The sequence below is a fragment of the Mustela erminea genome, chromosome 14 (assembly GCF_009829155.1).
Source record: "Mustela erminea isolate mMusErm1 chromosome 14, mMusErm1.Pri, whole genome shotgun sequence".
NCBI classification, from domain to species: Eukaryota; Metazoa; Chordata; class Mammalia; order Carnivora; family Mustelidae; genus Mustela; species Mustela erminea.
Window position 1 is genome coordinate 7,430,353 of NC_045627.1, and position 21,476 is coordinate 7,451,828.

Sequence of the window (21,476 nt, forward strand, 5' to 3'; positions counted from 1 at the left end):
AGTAGAGACAAAGTGGAGATGAACAAAGCCAATGGGCACGCAGCCTCCTGGAGAAGGACCAGCTGAGCTGTTGGCTTCAGAGAAGACGAGGCAGATGGGAAAATGAGCTGACTGCAAGGGACAGAGGCCCTGTCACTGCCCCCGTCAGGGAGTCCTTTCCTTCTGGGTACATGGGAACCCCCTCCCCCACAGACAGTATTCACAGGGAGAGTCTCTCGGGCTGAGTCCTACAGTGCGCAGCTCAGGGTCTGGCAGGAGGCGGTGGGCAGCGCAAGGCGCACGCCCATGGAGACGGTTTGAGTCCACACCCCATGTCCCCCAACGGGGGCACGTCCATTCACATTCTAAGACAGGCTTCATAAGGGCTGGCCCTCTGCTGTGGCAGGTGGAGAGGGGGACAGGATGGGGACAATCGCTAGAAGAAAGTGACAGTGGGAGGACGCGGCCCCACATCAAGGACCCTGCATGCCCTGCCTCCCCGCAGGCCCCCACAGGCACTGCTGCCAAAGACAGCTGCGCTCCTAGCGGACCGTGCTCAGACGGGACACGCCACTTCCTCACCAGCTGAGAGGCAGCACAGCAACAGGCCTGGGCAGGGACGGGCTGGCGGTCGTCAGAGGAGAGGCTGGTTCGGGGCTCCCGCCTGGAGGCTCACCTGAAAGTGCAAGCAGGGTCGGGTCAGCAGGTACGGCGAAGCCGGTGTCCCCCGAACCGCCCGCCTCCCCACGGCCTCCGCTGGCAGACCACATGGGAGGGGGTAGCCCCAGGCAGGAAGGGGAGTCCCAGTCTGACACCGCAGAGTGGGAGCATCTCGGGGCCACAGGCCGCCCTTGCCCTCCCTGGCCTGGACGTGGGGAGGCCTCCCCAGCACCCCCCCACCACCCCGCTTCCAGCCAACCTCCACCAAACAGTTTAGAGGTCTTTCCTTATTACAGAAAGTGAGGCCGATTGTAGAAAAAGGTGAAGAGAGAGAAAATTACATCAAAGGAAATAAAAAACAACGATAAGGCCTCTTCCCAGAGATAACCACGGTTATTCCTGTGCTTATTAGAAATAAGCTGATTCCAACCGAAGGACGTTCAGCACAGAAGAGGTGACTCGACTGGGTGGCTTTAAGGCTTCTTTAAAGTCAGGGACTCTGCGGACAAAGAACTTGTTGCCTCCCTCTGCTGGAGAGGCAGAACCTTGGACAACAGGCACGTCCCCGTGGGGGGTCGTCTACACCTCACCCTAGAACATCCATGTCCCAGAGATCCCAGGGGCCCTGCAGCAAAAATAAAGTTTGGCCAGCAACGGGCTGGACTACGGGGAAGGATGTGTGTAGTCCTGCTCAGTGGGTTTTTCCCAGCCCACTGCGGAGGGTACAGCACTTCCCCGCTGCGAGTTTCCCTCACTCCATCTTCCAATGGGAGATAGACAGACAGACAGACAGACAGAAAAGTCCTTGAGAGGAGGCCTGCTGTCCTATAGGGGCAGAGCCTAAACTTCCCTGCCCATCCTCTGGACAGACACGAACCCCTGGGGAAGGGAGTGTGCGTGGGGGGCTGGGGAACAAGCCGCCAGACCGACCCAAGTCCCCTCCACACCCTGCCCTTTGCTTCCTTCAGTTATCTAATCTGCATTCCTTTTTTTTCCCCTTAAGATTTTACTTATTTATCTATCTGAGAGAAAGAGTGAGTGAGAGAGAGCACAAGCAGAGAGAATGGGAGAAGCAGACTCCCCACTGAGCTGGGAGCCTGATGTGGGACTCGATCCCAGGACCCTGAGGTCATGATCTGAGCTGAAGGCAGACGGTTCACTGACTGAGCCCCCCAGGCATCCCTCTAATCTGTTCTGAAGTCAGGTGTGCTCCGGGGAATGCTCTCTACTCTCACTGTCTTGATGCTTAAAAGGAAGGCAGACAGACGTTCCTCTGAGTGGGTGTCGCATCACAGTTCCTGCAAATGTCTTACAACAAATGCCATAAACAGGATGAGAAAAGCCAGGTGAGAACCAGAACAATACACAGAGGGCTGATGTTTGCTTTATGAAGCAGATTATGTATTTTGTCCCTGGACACATCCTGTCTTAGAGGTCAGAGGCTTCGTGCAGCAAAAGCTCTTGCCTGACTCCATGAAAAGCGTCCCTAGGGGTTGGTCATTCTTCTGCTCCTTCCTTTGGAGGACCACAATGCACACCAGCATAGTAAAGACTCTGATGAGCCCTGCAGGGATGAAACCTGTTTACTCAACCCGTCACTCTCCCAAATGATTGATTCAGGAACATCCCGGGTTTTGTTTTGTTGCTTTTCATGTAACGGGCCATCTCGTACTTTTTTGTCACAAGCTGGGGTGAGTGAGTGAGACAAGTGGCTGCAGCGGGTCTGGCTGCCCCAAGGGCTGGCGGGATGGAGAAGAGCAGGGCGCCTGGGTACCATTCTCCAGGCCCTTGCTCTTCCCCAGCCCATCGCGGGGAAGGTCTCCCTCTCCCAGTGGTCCCTGAACTGGCTGCTGTCAGCACAACCCCGGAGCTCAGTAACCCCAGGCCTGGCTCTATCCCACTGCAATGACCCAGGACCTCTGTGCCCTTTGCGGGCTCTCCGGGGATTCTGACACCTCGAGTTCTCAAACCACTGCCCAAGTCTGTTGGTTCTGAGACTTTGCTGTGCCCTGAATCACCTGGGGTCACTTAAAGATGAGAAGTGCGGGTCACACCCCAGACCACGGAAGTCACACTCGATTGTGTGGCTTTAAGGCTTCTTTAAAGTCAGGGACTCTGCGGATGAAGAACTTCTGACTTCCCAGGTACTGCCAGTGTGCGAGGCACATCTGAAAAGACACAGCTCTGGTCTGTGTCTACACTGTTGCTTGTCAAGCTCAGGTGTGCACGTGATTCATGTGAATCTCAGATTCTCATTCGATAGATCCAGGTGGGCCTGTGCCGGACCGGCCTCTGCAGCCGGGGAGGTTGTTAGAGATACAGAACTGGGTCCCCCCCAGAACTTGGGAACCGAATCCGCATTTTAACCCGAGTGATTCGTGTGTAAGTTAGAGTGGGGCGGGTTCCGTGCTGGAGCGGGGGGCCTAGGGCTGCTGTATCAGGGACCCGGGGCCAGGGTGAAGAGGCTTTATTGGAGATGTGGGAGTCAGAGGTGGGAATGGGAGAGTCGCTGTTCTCCGGACCCTTGTGTTACTCCCAGCCCACCTCCCCACCTCCCTTCAGCCGAGTCCGTGGCTCCGGTGGCTCGGAGAGAACAGACGTTAGGAAAGGACGAGCACTTCCTCTCGTCCTCTTGGCATGTGCAGAGCATTTTCCACCCGGCGCTTGCGGCGTGTTTCAGAAATCAGCCTACCAAGCTGCCTCGGGCCCAGAAAAAGCTTGAGACACCTTCCCAGGATCGATGCTGTTTCTCAAAGTGAGACACATGTTTGGCGCCGACAGGAACTTGGCTCCTGACCGGCCTCCTTGATCTGCTGCTAAAAGAAGCTGTTTCTTACCAGCAGTGAATATGCTGCCATGATGTTTTCAGAAGCGTTTCTTTCCCCCCCCAAACAGAAAAAAACCATGCTCATCTGTACACAAAATGCTGTGGTCTCATTGTGAAGGCCTAGAAAGATCCACCATGGGACCACCAGCTGGCTGGGAGGCTCTCAAAGGTAGAAGCTGGTTTTACTAATGTCTGCATCCCCAGGATGAACCCAGGACAGGACCACTGTCCATGTGCTGATAACTGTGACTCATGTAGGCACGAGAGACCTAACGGGGGTGTCACAACAACGGCGCTGATTCTCCCTCCACGACTTCTCCTGTTTCATGCTTACATAGAGCTCATTCAGCTCCGAGTTGTGAAGTGTAATGCCCTCGAGTCCTTCATGTCTGCTGATGGTGTGGTGCTGGGCCTTGAGGAACCAAAATCATAGTCTCTATTCTCAGAGAGCTTACAGTCGGGTGTGGGGGGGGGTGCTGCACGTTGTTCAAGCAGTCGTGCTGGTGAATGATGGGAGCACGCAGTTCTTAGTTCCCTAACCACAGAACGTGACTTGGCCTGAAGGTCTATGTTGGTTTCTGTGAGTGATTCTGAAGCCACAAAGAGGAAGGAGACTTGCCTGCCCTCACAGAGCTCAGTGTCTGAGGGGAGAAGGTGAGTAAGTAATGGTAATGGTGTGATACTTGGGGCTGAACCCATTCTCTCCTTTTCTCATAATGACATAACTGAGAGGAAGACGGCGGAGTGGGAAGATCCCGAGCTTACCTCCGCCTGTGGACACACCAAGGCTGCAGCTACACGTAGAGCAACTCCCTCTGAGGATTACCTTCAGATTGATAGAACAGACCTTCCACAGCTAAAGACATAAAGAAAAAGTCACATCGAGAAGGGCAAGTGGGGCAGTGACAGGGTCTGATCACGACCCACCCCCCACACTGGTAACCCACAAGCAGGAGGGATATCACAGGCCCAGAGGTCTTCCCTGAGGAGCAAGGAGCAAGGAGTTCACACCCCACGTAGGGCAGTCCCTGCCCTGGGAATCTGCACCTCCAGGAAGACAAGCCCTCAATATATCTGGCCTTAAAATTCAGCAGAGCTTAAATCTGGGGGAGCTGAGTGCTACAGGAAACCAAGACTCTGCTGTTAATCTCATTCACTCTGAGAACTAGCACTTTTAAAAGTGCCTGGGTTATATGTGAAGGAGACTTTTTGATTAATTTTAGGGCATGTGCCAATGGGATAGGGATCTGTAGGAACTGTCTCTGGGAATGGATATGCTGATAGGTAGCATTTTTTCTTGCCCTCCTTCCACCTAAATGGCAGTATAAGAAAAGAAAACGGTATGTATGAAGGAAACCTCAGGAATCTATCAGGTGATTTTCCAGCAGAAACTTTGCAGGCCGGAGGAAGCAGCAAGATATCTTCAAAGTATTGAAGGGAAAAATACCTGCAACTAAACATACTCTACCTGGCAAGATCATCATTCAGAACTGCAGGAGAGAGCAGTTCCCAGACAAACAGAAGTTCAAGAGTTCATCACCAGTAAAATGGCCTTATAAAAAATGTCAAAAAGTATTTCTTTAAGCACAAAAGAAAAGGTTATAACCAGAAGTTAAAAAAATTATGAAGGAAAAAGTGAAAAATAAGAAGATGTAAAATATGATGTCAAATATATAAAACATGGAGTGGAGCATAAAAACGTAAAGCTTTTAGAATGTGTTGGAATTTAAGCAACCATCAACTTGAAACAGACTGCTATATCTCCATACAGTGAACATATGAACCTCATAGTAACCACAAACTAACAATCTATACTAGTTACACAAAAAGTAAAGAAAAAGGAATCTGAGTGTAAGACTAAAGAAAGTCATCAAATCAGTAGAGAAGAGAGCAAGAGAAGAGGAGAGGAACAGAGAAGATCTACAAAAACAACCGGAAAACAAGGAACAAATTGGCAACAAGAATCAACAATTACCTTACTTTACTTTAAATTACCTTGAATGTACATGCACTAAATGCTCCAATTAAAAAACATGGGGTGGGGTGCCTCGGTAGCTCAGTTGGTTAAGCAACTGCCCTTGGCTCAGATCATGATCCCGGAGTCCTGGGATCGAGTCCCACATTGGGCTCCCACCTCCACGGGGAGTCTGCTTCTCCCTCTGACCTTCTCCCCTCTCATGCTTTCTCTCACTATCTCTCTCTCTCTCAAATAAATAAATAAAATCTTAAAAAAAAGGACACAGAGTGAATGAGTGGATAAAAAACCCAAGTCTCATCTATATGTTACCTACAAGAGACTCACTTCATATCTAAAGACACATGCAGCCTGAAGGTGAAGAAATATAAAAAGGTATTTCATGCCCTGGAAATGAAAAAAGGCTGGAGTAGCAATATTTCTGTCACACAAAATGGACTTCAAAATTAAGAATGAGCAAAAGACGAAGAACAACATTAGGTAATGATAAAGTGATCAATCCAACAAGAGGATATAACAATTGTAAATAACTATGCACCCAACATGGAAGCGCCTAAATACATAAAGCAAATGTTAACAGACATAAGGGGAGAAATTGACAGTAATACAATGACAGTAGGGAATTTCAACACCCACTTACATCAATGGGTAGACTGTCCACCCAGAAAATCAATACAGAAACCAGTGGCTTTGAAAGACACATTAGACCATATGAACTTAACAGATATATACAGAACATTCCATTCCCCAAAAGCAGAATATACATTCAAGTCCACATGGAACATTCTCCAGAATAGATCATGTTAGGCAACAAAACAAGTCTCAAAACTTTTAAGAAGATTGAAATCATTTCAAGCATCTTTTCTGGTCACCATGCTAAGATTTCATTACGAGAAAAAAGGCCTGGAAAAACACGGACTCATGGAGGCTAAACAACATGCTACAAGACAACCAATGGGCCAATGAAGAAGTCAAGAAGAAAACTGAAAAAAATGCCTTGAGATAAGTGAAAATGAGAACACAGTATTCCAAAACCTTTGGGATATAGATAAGCAGTCCTTACAGGAAGTTTATAGAAAAACAAGAAAAATATGAAATAAACTATCTAACTTATACCTCAAGGAACTACAAAAAAACTAGAAAAAAATCCCAAAGTCACTCAGTAGAAGGAAAGAAATGGAGATCAGAACAGAAATAAATGACATAGAGACTAAAACCAACAACCAAAACCCAATAGAAAAGATCAACAAAACCAAGAGCTGGATCTTTGAAAAGACAAGCACAATTGATAAACCTGTAGCCAGATTCATTAAGAAGAAAAGAGAGGACGCAAATAAATAAAATCAGAAAGAGAAGTTACAACTGGCATCATGGAAATACAAAGAATTGTAAGAGACTACTTATACACCAACATAAAAAATTATACACCAACAACCTAGAAGAAATGGATGAATTCCTTGAAATATACAATCTTCCAGGACTGAATCAGGAAGAAACAGAAAATCTGAATGAACTGATTACTACTAATGAAACTGAATTGGTCATCGAAACTCCCAGCAAACAAATGTACAGGACCTGATGGCTTCAGGTGAATCCTACCAAATGCTCAAAGAAGAGTTAGGACCTTTTCTTCCCAAAGTACTTTAAAAAAAGAAGAAGAAGAGGAAGGAAAACTTGCAAATTCATTCTATGAGGTCAGCCTTAACCTGACATCAAAACCAAGCCAAAAAGGAGAGAGAGAGAGAATATTATGAGCCAGTATCTCTGATGAACATAAATGCAAAAATCCTCAACAAAATATTAGCAAACCAAATTCAATAATACATTAAAAAGATCATTCACTAAGACCAAGTGGGATTTATTTTAGGCATGCAAAGATGGTTCAATTATTTGTAAATCAGTGTGTGATACACTACATTACCAACATGACAGATTAAAATCATAGATCATCTTAATGGTTGCAGAAAAAGCATTCAACAAAATTCAATATCCATTCATGATAAAAGCTTGAAAATACTTCTGAATCTTGACACAAAGGCAGTAATTTTAAGAAATTCTATTTGGAAAACCAAATATGAGGCATTAATTATAGTAAGAATTCCACCTTATGAAGCCATGTTCACTTCTAGGGGCTTAATAGTCTTGGGCACAGACTGGGAGGGTACACCTACCAGATCCCACATGCCCCCAGGAAAGAGGTCACTGGAGAGAGAGCCCAACACACAGCCCTGAGTCCCTAGCCACACTTTGGTCCTGAGTCACCATTTCCAATACTGCAGGGTACCTAGCCCGCAGCTTTGCTCTTTGGTCCAATTCCCACAGGTTAAGGGTGCTACAAGTATAAATATTAAGAATGTCACTGTTTTCACCCTAAAATCCCGTTAGGTGCTAGGGCCTCAAGGTGCCACTGCTTCGGGCATAAAAGCCGAAGAGAGGTTCTCCTAGGGTTCACAGCAATCATTTATTGAAGATACATTGTTTTTGAATTGCCACAAAGATTTTATGCATCAAGTCAACATGTCAGAGTGCCCTCCCCCATTCCGCCCATAATGGAGCTTCAAAATAAGGGGGAGGTATATTTCACTGGAAAAGTCATAACCACTCTACTAGCAAAGGCACAGACTTTCTCTACATGTAGAAGCAGAAAAGGGTACTTTAGCGTCCCAAGAAGAGTTTTGTTTTTTTCTCACAGTCATGCCAGGGTAGACCCGAACATCCTGACCCCTGAGCAGAGAATTAGGAGCTGTCACACCAGGCTGCATGGTTAGGCGGTCCCCTCGTTCCCCTCGGTCAGGACAAGGCCATGGGCATCCCCACTCCGGCTTGAACCACACTGCAACGTAAACACTGTGATAGTTGAGCCTGATGCATTTTACAATCTCGGTTTCCATTATTCAATTTACATCTTGATTGCCTAATAGCCTCTGCCCGATCCGATAGCAGCGCATCACCCCGAGGTTAAACCAGCGCAGGGATAAGGAGATTTCCGTGCAGCACAGACTGTAATGCACCTGAGGGACAAGCGGATTCTTAGAAGAGGGCTCTGGGTCTGAATAAAGTTGGAGCACACTGGTCACCAGTCCCCAGGTGACTGCCCGCCTTATCTGTCCCTGATTAAGGTCAAGAAAATTAGAGAAGGTTGGCAGACAGTTGTTATATGGAAGGACATTTGACGAGTTAGTGCAGACGAAACGAGAGAGAACCCAGAACCATCTTCTCTGGGACCCTTAAGGCTTCCCACTCTCTCACGTACGTGGCTGCTTCAGACATCCTCTGTTTCTTTGGCCTGGCAGATAGAGCCCCAGAATTTTACTCGGCGGCAACGGCATTAAAAAGTCCGAGTGTTCTGTTGCTTTTATATCCGCCTTCCTAGAGTATATGTAGTTAATTCTTTCTCTGCCTGCTGGATAAGACAAACATTCATCGCGCACACTGGACCATGCCGTTGACCAGAGTGAAGATATTTAAGAAGTAAGACCCATGTCCTGCGCGTGGCGCCTTATAGTATAGGAAACAGGTATTTTCATTTTTTCTCAGGGCGACTCTACTGAAGTGGGCAGGTCACTGCCCCGAGGAAGAAGAGGCAGTTGGGAGGGGACGTGGTTGGGCCAGTGTTTTGGCTTTCGAGCACGGCGGTAACAAATCACCATACACTTGGTGTGGCTTGAAACCTCCTATTATTTATTCTCACAGTTCTTGAGCCTAGAAGTTCGAAGTCAAGACCATTAGGGCCATGCAAGGCCATGTTCTTTTTGAAGATAACAGGGAGACGATCTTCCCTCTCCTTTTCCTGGTCTGGGGGCTCCCAGCAATCCTTGGCATCCTTGTGTGTACACACGTCACTTCCATCTATACAACCCCCTCTTCTTGTTTCTGTGCCCCATCCTTTTCTTACAAGGGCACCAACCATGTACCGGATACAAGGCCTTCACTAAGCTAGTATAACCTCATCTTAACTAATTACATTTTCAAAGACCCTACTTCCAGATAAAATGACGTGTGATGTTCTCCCCATTCTAGTAGGAATGGGGAGGACACTATTCAACCCAGTATCCCATGAACCCAAGATTTGTGGCTATCGGTCTGTGATGGTTTCTATAAAGCATCACATATGTTTTGCTATTTGTAAGACCTGTAAGGAAACACCTGAGAATGGCATGGTGTTTCACAGCTGGGTGAAAGAAATTCATCTTAGGGTGATGGAAACATGGGCTGAGAACCCATGTTTTCATGAACATGGGTTCATAACCTATAACATGGTTCATTATGAACCATGTTCATAACCTATAACCATCTCAATTTCTCCACTTTTCAAATGAAACAACTGAAGTCCAGCTGTTTATTTCTCCAAAGCCATTAAATAGCTAATTAGTGGGGAAAATAGGACGAGAACCTCAAGTTGATCACCCACCATTCATTTATTTGACCCTTACTGAGTCAGGCATGAAGAAATGAGGGAGTGATTCAAACATGATCGTCACCTCTATTTTGTGCAGGAGACACATCTCATGGCAGCGTAAGCAATCAGAGATTCTGGGTGCCACCACAGAAGTCTGTGAAGGGTAGAGGGGCCAAAAGGAGAGGGTGGATCCTTCTTGGGGTGGGCAGGGAGGTAAGGAGGAAAGTGGGAAGGCTCCATACTCAATGTGGGCCTGGGAAGGTGACTAGGAGCCCACCAGGCAGAGGAACAGCATGTGCGAAGGTAGACAAACTTCACACATGCCTGGCATGGTCTAAAAACTGCATACTTCTTTGTTCCTGGAGCCTGGGAGTGCAGGGGTCAGATCACAGAGGGTCTCAAATGCTACTCTGAGGAGGTGAGACTTGCATCAAATAGGCAGTTATAATCAATTGAAGGGTATTTAAGCAGAGAGGTAATAAGATTGCTTTTACATTTCAGAAAGGTCACTTCAATCTACTGTGCAGAATGTACCAGAGGTGAAGGAGATAAGCAATAGACCAGATTGGAAGCTCCATGAGTCTAGATGAGAGACTCACCGTGTGCACTGGGTGCTCTAGTGGAGAGATGAGGTGGGAGGTGATAGGAAGCCAGTACTGGGATGGGAGCACACAGGTTGGGAAGGTGGGGAGGGAAGGGTCTGGACCCATGGTCAGGGGGATGGCGCCGTGCCACTCACCAGGCTCCAGAAGTGAAAGTGGGGTTTGCAGGTGTGTGCGATGAGTTCCCATGGGGCAGGCTGCACTGAGGGTGACCTCAGGACACTGAAGAGGACATGCCCAGCAGATGGGCAGATGGACAAGGATGCACTTGGAAGTGAGTTTGAGCTGAAGATGCAGAATCCTAAGTCAGGACAGCAGGGGCACCTGAAGTCCACTCGGGAAGGGCTCCGAGGAGGAGGGAGCATGAGCCACAGGCCCGGCCGGCAGGGAGCTAGGCTCAGACCAGCATGGTGGGGCTGGGCAGAGGAAGGGGGCTCCCAGCTCATCTCTGCTCCGTTTCTTTGCTCGTTAGTCTGCACTTTCAGAATTGTAGAAGGAAAAGATTCAATACCAATAAAGCCAATAAATTATTGGCTGAGGCTGAGACCAAGATGGCTGGGAGACACGCGGCCTTTCTTGAGAACGCCTGGGCCAAGAAGGCGGTGCTGGTCACGTGCTTCACAACTGGGGGCTTCGACGTCACTCTGCTCCCCTCAGCCCCTTCACCAAATGAGCCACATGACCAACCAGGTCACCCCCTACACCTACCCAGTGCCCCTGAGATGATGGGAACACGCACTGTGCACGCGGCCCGCCCTAAGACCCCCACCCCAGGGTCCGAGTGTGCGGTGGCTGAACAAACTGTGAGCCAATACCTCCGGTGACAGGCAGGAGGCCCCCTTCCCTACGGCCAATAAAAAGTGAAAAGGGAAAAAAATCCCCCTCAAAACAACAAATTATTTTTATGGATCAAAGGGCACAAACTTGCTAGGACTCTGACTGGGGCTTCATCAAGTGAAATTCTGCAGAACAGAGACCGAGGACGTCCCGGGTCAGCACAGACCCCAAAGGAGTATGCGGCTGGTGCGGCGAGCACAGTCTTTCGTGAGGCTTTTGGCCGCTGCCACTGGGGAGAGAGCGGGGCTCGCTCTCAGGGAGATGCCTGCCGGGACAGAGGACCATACAGGCTCTGAACTATGCACAGCTGACCCTCAAGCGATGCGGGAGGTAGGGGTGCTGACCTTCCCTGCAACCTGAAATCTGCCTGTAACTCCCGACTTCCCCAGCACTTAAGTACTCATAGCCAACCAGCAGCCAGTGACTAGTGCTTACTTTGTATCTTACATGTGTTTTATATCGTATCCTTACAATAAACTAAGCTGGAGAAAAGAAAATGTGATGAAGGAAATCATAAGGAAGAGAAAATATATTCGCAGTGCTGCCCTGTACTTATGGGAAACAATCCCGCATCAGTGGACCCTCACGGCTCAAACCTGCGTAGGTCAAGGGTCAGCCAGACTCCGCGCCTCACGAACTGTGTGGTCATAAACGCCCACACACGCTCGATGGGTCATGCCCTGTGATCAGGGAGAGGCGGTTCGTGCCAGGTTTTCTGTCCACCCTCCCCAGCTGGATCCTTTTCCACCACGTGCTCAGGTTCAAGTGCAGTTTGCGATGTCAGAGCCGGGTAAAACCAGTGCCTGTCATGAGTCTGGATGTACTGCCTGTCTCTGGGAGGGTTTCTCCTGTCCCCCAGCACAGCCCTCTCCCCTCACTCTGGTGGTTCCCTTGAACGTGGGCTCAGAGGCCATGGTCTATCCGTGCCTTGTAGGGAAACCATAGTCTTGACAGACAGACCGAACTAACCAACGAAGACGAGGCTGTTCTGTCCTCTGGGACCAGTTCCAGGAAACACTGTTTCTGAAGACGCCAGCGGCTGGCAACAGCATTTCATCTCTTACCATTCTGTAAGACCAATTTACAATGAAATGCTTGAATTTCTAAATAAATTTGTTGAGGTGACATTCACCTGGCATGATAACTATTTTGAAGCGAACACTCAGTACGTTCACGACGTTGTGCAAACACCAGCTCTATCTCATTTCAGTACATTTCCGTCACTCCAGAATAAAACTCTGTACTCAGTAAGCGCTTCTCTCCCGAGCCCCTGGCAACAACCAGAGTCTGACTGCTCTCTGTCTCGGTGGTTGTGCCTACCTGGACATTTCGTATGAATCAAAGAACTCAACAGGTGCTCTTTTGTGTCTGGCTTATTCCACTAGCATAATGTTTGGGGTCACATTCACCTTGTCGCCCGTATCAGCTCCTCCTTCCTTCTATAGCTGAAGGATGCTCACTGTGCGGACATACCACGATTTTTGGTCCGTCCTTCTTTTGATGGACATTTGAGCTGTCTCTGCCTTTTGACTACTGTGACTACTGCTGCTTTGATATGCATATACCTACATTTGTCTGAGTACCTGTTTTAAACCATTTTATGTCCCCTCCAGTAATGTATGAAGCTCCATTTTTTCCATATCCTCACCAACATTGTTATTTTCCATTTAGGGGGTGGCTATCACCCTCCCAGTAGGTGGGAAGTGGCACCTCGTTGTGGTTTTCATTTGTATTTGCCTCATGACTCCTGATGTGGAGAGACTTTTTGTGTGCGTATTGGCATCATTTACTCTTTAAGAATGGTCTTACTGTGGGGCACCTGGGTGGCTCCGTTGGTTAGGTGCCTGACTCTTGATTTTGGCTCAAGGTCATAATCTCAGGGTCATGAGATCAGGCCCTGCATTGGGCTCCACGCGCAGCCTGGAGTTTATTTGGGACTCTCCCTCTCCCTCCCCCTCACCTCGTGCTCTCTCACTCCTAAAATAAACAAAATTTTTTAAAAAAATGACCTTAATGTTAAACTTAAAATTTTGTAACAATCTCAGGTTTACAGAAAAGCTGCAAGTTCAACACCAGGGATTGTCTTCTGAACCACTCAAGCATAAGCTGCCAGCCCAAGTCTCTATTACCCCTCAGCACCATGGGTCTCCGGAAGACAAGGACACTCTCTTACACAACCACAACACGACCCTCAAAGTCAGGCCAATGTACACTGCTATATTCCTATCATCTGGTCCTCAGACTCCATTCAAGTTTCGTAAAAAGTGCCTGTAATATCCTTCATAGCAGAAAGAAAGCAACTGCCGGCAATGTGGCCTTGGACTTCTGCCTCCAGAACTATGAGAAAATAAATTTCTGTTGTTCAAGCCACTGGTGATACAGCTAATACAGCTCCTCCCTGGTTGTAAGAAGAAAGCCAACTGCCTTCGCTCAGTGCAATGCCGCAGACTGACCAAACCTTCAGACTCGCACAACTACAATAACAATGGGTCTCTATCTATTCATGAAGACAAGGGCAGAAGGCCCAGCTGGCCGGCAGGACAGTATCAGGATATCCCATGAGGGGCCTTCAGAAGTTCTTACTGCGGTTTAGGTAGTGTCCAGGAGCCATTCCCAAGCGGTAGCACAGTGCAAGGAGACGACATCTACATGGGTGGGTGTGGGGGCCACCTTGGTGCAGACGACCCCTGCCCACAGAAGCAGTATCTCTTCAAAATAGTTTCCAGGTCCCCACAGGGACATGCCACTTAAAAAAGTTACCAAAACTCGGGTAAGCCCAAAGTGTAGTGTCTACAGGAGGTGTTTGAGGTTCATTCATCACTGCTTCCAGTCCATGAGTAGTTTACTATTTGGGGGACATTTTGACCATAAGCAATGTCACCTGACAATACAGTTGACATACATTGTCTTATGTGTGGTTTCCAGGGTGTCACAGGTGAGCAGAAAAATGCCTTCTTTAAGATGCTCATGTCCTAATTCCCAGAATCTGTAAGTATGTAACATGACAAGGAGGAAATAAGAGCAGATGCAATTAAGGTTGCTAATCAGTGGACATTAAAATAAGGAGGTTAGGGATGCCCGGGAGGCACAGTCAGTTAGTTAAGTGTCTGCCTTCGTCTCAGGTCATGATTTCTAGGTCCTGGGATCGAGCCCTGCATCAGGCTCTCTGCTCAGTGGGGAGACTGCTTCTTTTCTGCTCATGTTCCCTTTTCTGCTCATGCTCCCTTTCACTCTCTCTCAAATAAATATGATCTTTAAGAATAAAATAAAATAAGGAGGTTACCCTGGCTTATCTGGGTGGGTCCAATGTAATCACAAGGGTTCTAACAAGAGAAAGAGGGAGGCAGGAGAGTCAGTGTCAGTGCCTGAGATTTTAAGGTGCTACATCTGAAGATGGAAGAGGGCTATCTCAAGGAAGGTAACCAGCCTCCTCTGGAGGCTGGAAAAGGCAAGAAGACAGAAACAAATGCACTTCTGAAAACACCGTAATTTTAGCCCAGTGAGACCCTTTTCAGATTTCAGACTTCTAGAACTGTAATACAATAGATGTGCTGTTTGAAGCCACTAACTTAATTAGTTACAGCTGCAATGCCGGGTAGCAGAGCCAGGAGGTTAGCAAGGCTGGGTTCTCACGCAGCAGGGGGAGAGGGTGTACGACACTTTCACCCACACCGATATATAGCTGGACCCTCCCTTCCTCCTCCAGCTCTCTCTCCTCCTTTCTGGCTCTCTCCGACTGTATTAGTCAGCTTTGGCTGCCATAACAAAGAATCACAGACTTAGTGGTTTGTGCAACAGATGCTTATTTTCTTATAGTAGGAGAGGCCAAAAGTCCAGGGTCAAAGTGTTGGCAGGTTGATATCTTCTCAGGTGCTTCTCCTTGGCTTACAGATGGTTGCCTTCTTGCTGTGTCCTCAAGTGACCTTCCCTCTCTGTTGGTCTGTGTCCTAATCTCTTCTTATAAGGACACCAGTCCCATTGGATCAGGTCTCATGTGCATGACCCCATTAATTACCTCTTTCAAGGCCCAGTTTCCAAATAGGGTCACATTCTGTGACATTCTGAATTTGGTGGGGACACAATTTGCCCATAACACTCCGCCCCCTGGACCCCCAAAGTTCATGTCTCTCTTACATGACAAGTAAACTCACCCCATCCCAACAGTTCCAGAGTCTTAATCTTACTCCAGCACCATCTTTAAATCCAAAGGGTCATTTAAATCACATGTGGGTTCCAGGCCTCCTCCTGATCCTTCTTTTCTATTTGTTTGTCTTCTAGATCACTAATTCGATCTTCTGCCTCACTTACCCTAGGTGTTAAGAGGATTTCGATTAGATTGGATCTCAGTGATAGCCTTTTTAACTTCTGCTAGATCAGCTCTCCCTTCTGCCCGTAGGGATTTTATGTTGCCACTAATGGTCTTCTCCAACCTAACCATTGCCTGGATAATTGTTACCCTGAATTCCCTTTCTGACATATTGATTATGTCCATATCCAGTAATTCTGTGGCAGAGGTCACAGTCTCTGAATTCTTCCTCTGTTGGGTGTTCCTCCTCCTAGTCATTTTGGTGAGACGTGGTTGAGGGGATGTGTAGCTGAAAATATCCACCATGATCCAAGAAAAAAAAAATCACGTACGGGTGAGACGTGAGGTATGACTCATCTTGAGGGAAAAACTCCAGTCTGTGGGGTTTACTCCATGAAATCAGACAAGGTATCTGTTGCCAAAACACAATGGTGGCCTATGATAGATTTTTCCATGCTGAAAGGGAGAAATCAGAAAGAAGAAAGGGGTCATGGGTCCCAAATGAGTCCTTTGAAAGACAGTGTAGTACTTCAGACCATGTCAACTCCCATTTTGACGTGACATTATTTCAAAAGAAGAGCTATTTTTACCAGGCGGGAAGTGTCTGATTGTCAGAGCAAAATGACACATCTGAATTTTCCATGTAACTTTTAATTGAGAAAAGGACAAGTGCTGTCATATTTCAGCGCTTCCCATTACTCCAGAATAATGCATTTTCTATAAACGCTACTCGGCAAGCTACTCATTTGCACATTCCTGGAGAATTAATCTTTTTAAAGAAATAACAAGATTGTGTTCCAAAGAATCAGGATTTTACGTTACATCGTATGTGCATCTGTGTGTGTGTGTGTGTGTGTGTGTGTGTATTTATTTCCCATCTCATTTGCTTCCTGCTAGATCTTTAGTAGTAAGACCACACAAGCCTGCTTTGCGGTCTGTGGCTCCATCCCGGTCCCTCTCATCTCCAGCCGCCTGTTTTTCGTCGTGATCAAGATTGCGATTTGCAAACAGGCTCCTAAACGCTGGAGGAAAACAGTGAGTAAACTTCAGCTCCTGGAAGATCCGTAACACTCGGCTGACTTTCCGGAACCGGGCCAGCAAGAGCTGGCTTTGAGAGTAGCTCCCAGGAGGACCCAGAGCCCCCCAGTGCGGGTAGGGTGCGACTGCCAGGCTGCTGAGGAAGGAATTACCAGAAGGCAGGGGAGGGCCCCATGTGGCAAAGGTGTGGGGGATCTTGGTGAAAGGAATCGGGACTAATCCCTTTCTGTGACCTCCGCAAAGCTACAGTCCTGTCCTCCCTTCCCTTATCTCTCTCCGGCCCAGGACACTACTTCTCTTTCCCACCTTCCCAGCCTTCTCTTGCAACCTTTTCAACCTCTTTAACAAAAAACAAAAAATACTGTTCAGAGCAGTTTTAAGTTTCACAGCAAAACGGAGCAGGGAATACAGAGATTTCCCCCCATGCATGGCATTCCCCACCAGGCACGGACGCACCGTAACCACCCAGAGCCCACAGATCGCACTGTCGTTCATTCCTGGTGCTGTGCATTCTGTGGGTTTGGACAAATGTATAATGACAGGTCGAGCCATCGTTATAGTGTCCTACACAATAGTTTCACTGCCCTAAAAATCCTGAGGGTCAGGCATATACCTGCGCCATGGCGCCGTTCTTAAGGTTAAACGAGGTGATGTGACTGAAGGGTCTAGAAAACCGGCTGGCACGGTGTGGGGGGCTGGCAGTAAGTGGCCGTTATCAGCAGGATGGAGGCACCCGGAAGCAGACTGCCGGGGCTCTTGGGGTATGGACTGTCTGCTCTCCCCGGGACTCTGCCGGGAACTGCAAGCCTTCTGGGTATGTTACACGTAAGGGAGAGAGGGAGACTGGGTGGCCCAGTTGGGGGGCATCTGCCTTTGGTTCAGGTCATGATCCTGGGGTCCTGGGATCAAGCCCCACATGGGGCTCTCTGCTCAGTGGGGAGTCTGCTTCTCCCTCTCCCTCTGCCCCTATCCCTCATTCGTGTTCTCTCTCAAACAAATGGATGGAATCGTAAAAACAACAATCATGTAAGGGAGAAAGCTAACCGCCTGGAGTAGAGTGAGGCCTGAAAGAAACCCCAAATCCGTACCTTCGGACACGAGCGATGGGATGGCACTCACAGCTGCTGACCTACACCTCCCCCGCTCACGTTCAAGGAGAGGCAGGGGTGGTAGGTTAAGGAACAGACACACTCAGGAGTCTTTGGCTTTTGTTTCCAAAGCCTTGCCTTGTGTGGGAAAGAAGTCGTACTGTAGGGCGGCTGCAGAGCAGGAAAGGAGGAGCTGCCCCGGGACGAGACAGCGACCCTCCCCAATAGCCCGGGGTGGCTGGGGGTGGGGGGCGAGGACTGCACTACCCCCCTGAGTAGGGCATGGGCGGGGGTGGCAAGATCCCAGCGGAAAGTGGCCAGGGGCGGGGTTCCTGGAAGAGACTGTTGTGCCCCCAGGCAGGACCAGGACCAAGAGCCTCTAGCCTCAAGGGCCGTACCCAGCTGACGGGTTCTCACAGTCACCTAGTCCTCGAGATGCCTCAAGGACCAAGGGGGCCCCTTTGCCACACCCTGGACCTGCCTGAGTTCTGGGGAATCACAGAGAGGCTGGGGACGGCTGGGGATGCCCGAGACAGGAGTCCCCTGCCGGCCGGAGGGATGGACGCCTCAGTGAAAGATGAGTTACGGGAAAATCAGAAAAACCCGTTGCTCCCCCACACCCGAGTCCGGGGACTGGGATTCACACCAGCCTGTCCATGCGGCCTCCCCCCGGGCCAGCCAGGGTCCGGGTTAAGGAGGCTCCGCAGCAGCCCTGCCACCTATCCGCTTCACACAGCTGCTCCCTCCGCTGCCGTGACTGAGGCCTCAGCCTCCTGTGATTCTGGGGCCTCCCTGCAAGTCCCCCGGTCCGGGGCGCCGGGTCCCAGCACCTCGGGGTCTGGCTCTCTGCAGCTCACCAGTCACTCATGACCTAGCCGCCTCTTCTAAGGCTTGTTTCGTTGGAACCTTCGTGACCGATGGTGCGGCAGCTGGAGCAGCCCCAAGTTCATTACTGAACCGGGCCCCCTACAGAACGGAGCAGGACCGGGAGGCGGCCGGGCAACCCCTCCAACAGAATTCGCGTTTGCTCTACTTGGACGTGCAGGAGTTTTAACATCTGCTTGATGTTTCATGAGTAAACCTGACGTTTATACAAGACAAGAGGAAGCAGAGGCTCAGATATTTTGTTTCTGAATCCACATTTTAATGTAATGTAATTTCTTCCGAAATGTCAAATATGCGAGAGGCTTTTGAAAAATTGGTACCAAGCTTCCTCCGTATGATATTCAAAATTAAATAATTCCAGTCCCAACTAAGAGTCGGCTGCCTGCCCTGGCTCGTAGGTGCCTGGAACTTTGCCACTGTCATCTTTTGCTTTCACTAGTTGTTCGCCAGCCCAACTCTTGCTGGTAAATCTGCCTCTGCTCATTTTCAGGGTCTCACTCAGATGCTACCACCCTCTCAAACAAAATTTTCTTGAGCTGGCTTGCCCCCGTGGTCCCTGGAGCTGAGCGCCACTGCCCATCGCTGTGATGCTTCTAGGCTTTCTGTTGTCCTCACTGCCTGAGACCTCGTACTCTGGTACTCAAGTAGTGGTGAATATGTGTTTTCTTCCTTCCTAGACTGCCAACTCTTTGAGCACAGAATATTTGTTAGGTTCATTTTTTTACTTTTTAAAGATTTTTATTTATTTATCTGACAGAGAGAGAGCACGCACGCACAAGCAGGGGGAGCGGCAGGCAGAGGGAGAAGCAGGCTCTCCACTGAGCAGGGAGCGGACGTGGAACTCCATCCCAGGACCCCGGGATCATGACCTGAGCCGAAGGCAGATGCTTCCCCATCTGAGCCACTCAGACGCCCTTTCCCTTTCTTTCAAATAGGACAACAGTTAAGATATTTGAGGTCCCCTTTCTGTCATTGTACCTTCGCATAAATCAAGCACACACTCTTTATCCAAAAGACCTAAGAATTCTCTTGTGAGACTGTTTCAAAATGATCCTCAAACCCCAAACAGCTGAAAGCTGTCAGAGACACACCTTCAGAGCACGGTAAGTGCTTGACTTTGCTGTTGAGCACAGCAGACCAAGGTCTGCCAAGGCCAGCTCTGTGGCGGGGTCCGCACAGCAGGCCAAGGCAGAGCCGCCAAAGTCAGGCGTTTTGTCCTGGGGATTCTGATGGCCGAGATGCCAGTGTGAGTCCCCGGGGGCCTTCCTGTCATACACGAGAGCCACCCAGAGTGGTGTGGGCACAGCCCAGCATCCTTTGGGAAGCCTGGCCCTCCCCCTGTACAGGAGAGGAGCTCTGAACTGCAGTCAGAGCCAGCCACCCGCTCTGTGGGCCGGACGCCACGGTCACTCAGCACTCCTGGATGCAAAGTACCGCAGCCCGACCCTCACACCCCCAGGGGAGGCACCCCAGGACGCTTCCACGACTTCTGACTTCACGCGATCTACACCTCTCCTGCAATTCCTGTCTTCTCATTCTTCTGAACGTGGTGACGCAGGAATTAATCCTCAGCTGACCAAATGATGGCACCGACGGGCATGAAAAAGTCAATCTAGGACCATGTCCCATAAGTTTGAGAGAGCCCCTGAGAGGGATGTGGTGGACCGCAAGCGGAGGGGGTCTGCGGGCTGCAGCTCCTTCCCCGCGGGAGAGCGCCTCCTGCAGGCAGGACTCCCGGGTCAGACTTCGCAGCTTCGTGCAGACCCCGCACCTTCTCTGCAAACCAGCTACCAGACCGAATCCAAGAATCCTCCTTCAAGCCAGGTAGGAGCAGTCAGAATGCTCTGATGCTCGTTCTGGAGACAAAGAGTTTGGAAAAAGAGGGTTTTATTTTTTGTTTTTGTTTTTCCAGATAGGAAGGGTGGCTGAGAAGCCAGATTTACTTCTAATCCCATTTCAATTTTGGTTACTTGTCTGACTGCGAGTAAGTTTCCGTCCCTGCATTTCAGGGTTCCCCTTTGTAACAGTCTGTCATTGTCCCCAAAAGAGCAGAGTCAAGTACGATGCCTCAAGCAGGAACAAAACCAACAAGATAACTTAGCAAATACATGAAATCTGAGAAACCATCACTTGACTTTTTAAAAGATTTTACTTATTTATTTGACAGAGAGAGACAAAGAGCGCACAAGCAGGCAGAGCAGGAAGCAGAGGGAGAGGGAGAAGCAGGCTCTCCACCAAGCAGGGAGCCCGATGCGGGGCTTGACCCCAGGACCCTGGGATCATGACCCAAGGTGAAGGCAGCCACCCAACCGAATGAGCCACCAAGGCGCTCCGTCACTCAACTTTCTGAGAAAAGGTAACAACCTAATGGCGTGATCATGATGAAAAACAAACAAAGAAAATTAGTCACAGAGTTTTCATTCTAGTTTAGGAGAATTTATGACCAAATGACTGCTCAGACACCTGTCTTCAAAAGAGAAAGGAAGCCTGACCTCAGAGGCTGTCACCCACGAGCACTGTTGATCATGTGTTACAGACGTTAATGGATCTCTCCAAGCTGTTTATTCATATTTTGCAGACTGACTTATGAGCTATGTATGGAGGAGAATGTTTTAACAGCAGTGAAAAAAAAAAAAAAAAGACACATTAAATAAGTCTGAAAGTGATCTGGGTATTTTCCAAGAAAAAAGATACAGAGTCTGATGTGAGTTTTTCTTTAATGCATTGGCAGCCTGTTGATGACCTCTGCAAAGTAGTTGTCCAGGGTGACTGTCCCTGAGCGGTACAGGTGAGGGTGGCGAGTGGCTGGGCTGTGGCTAGAGGCAAGTGGAGAGAAGTTCCACCTTTCCCAATAGCCAAGGAAGCCATGGACTGCAGGAT

General features: G+C 48.9%; 1 protein-coding gene across 4 annotated transcripts in view; it reads right to left on the reverse strand.

Annotated features, from left to right (window-relative positions):
- The window catches only part of GNG4 (G protein subunit gamma 4), a 61,217-nt gene that overhangs the window by 28,789 nt on the left and 10,952 nt on the right, over positions 1 to 21,476 (reverse strand). For 2 of the 4 annotated variants that reach the window (XM_032312163.1, XM_032312162.1), the window contains exon 2: positions 562 to 655. The exons of 1 other annotated variant lie outside the window; for it this stretch is intronic. Coding sequence is in view for 1 of the 3 variants with exons in the window: in XM_032312160.1 (XP_032168051.1) it covers positions 562 to 655; positions 2,105 to 2,183 (173 nt within the window). In the remaining 2 variants the exon portion in view is untranslated. Of the gene's footprint in view, positions 1 to 561; positions 656 to 2,104; positions 2,207 to 21,476 lie in introns of those variants that run through there. One more of the 4 variants, XM_032312160.1, reaches the window with a different exon arrangement.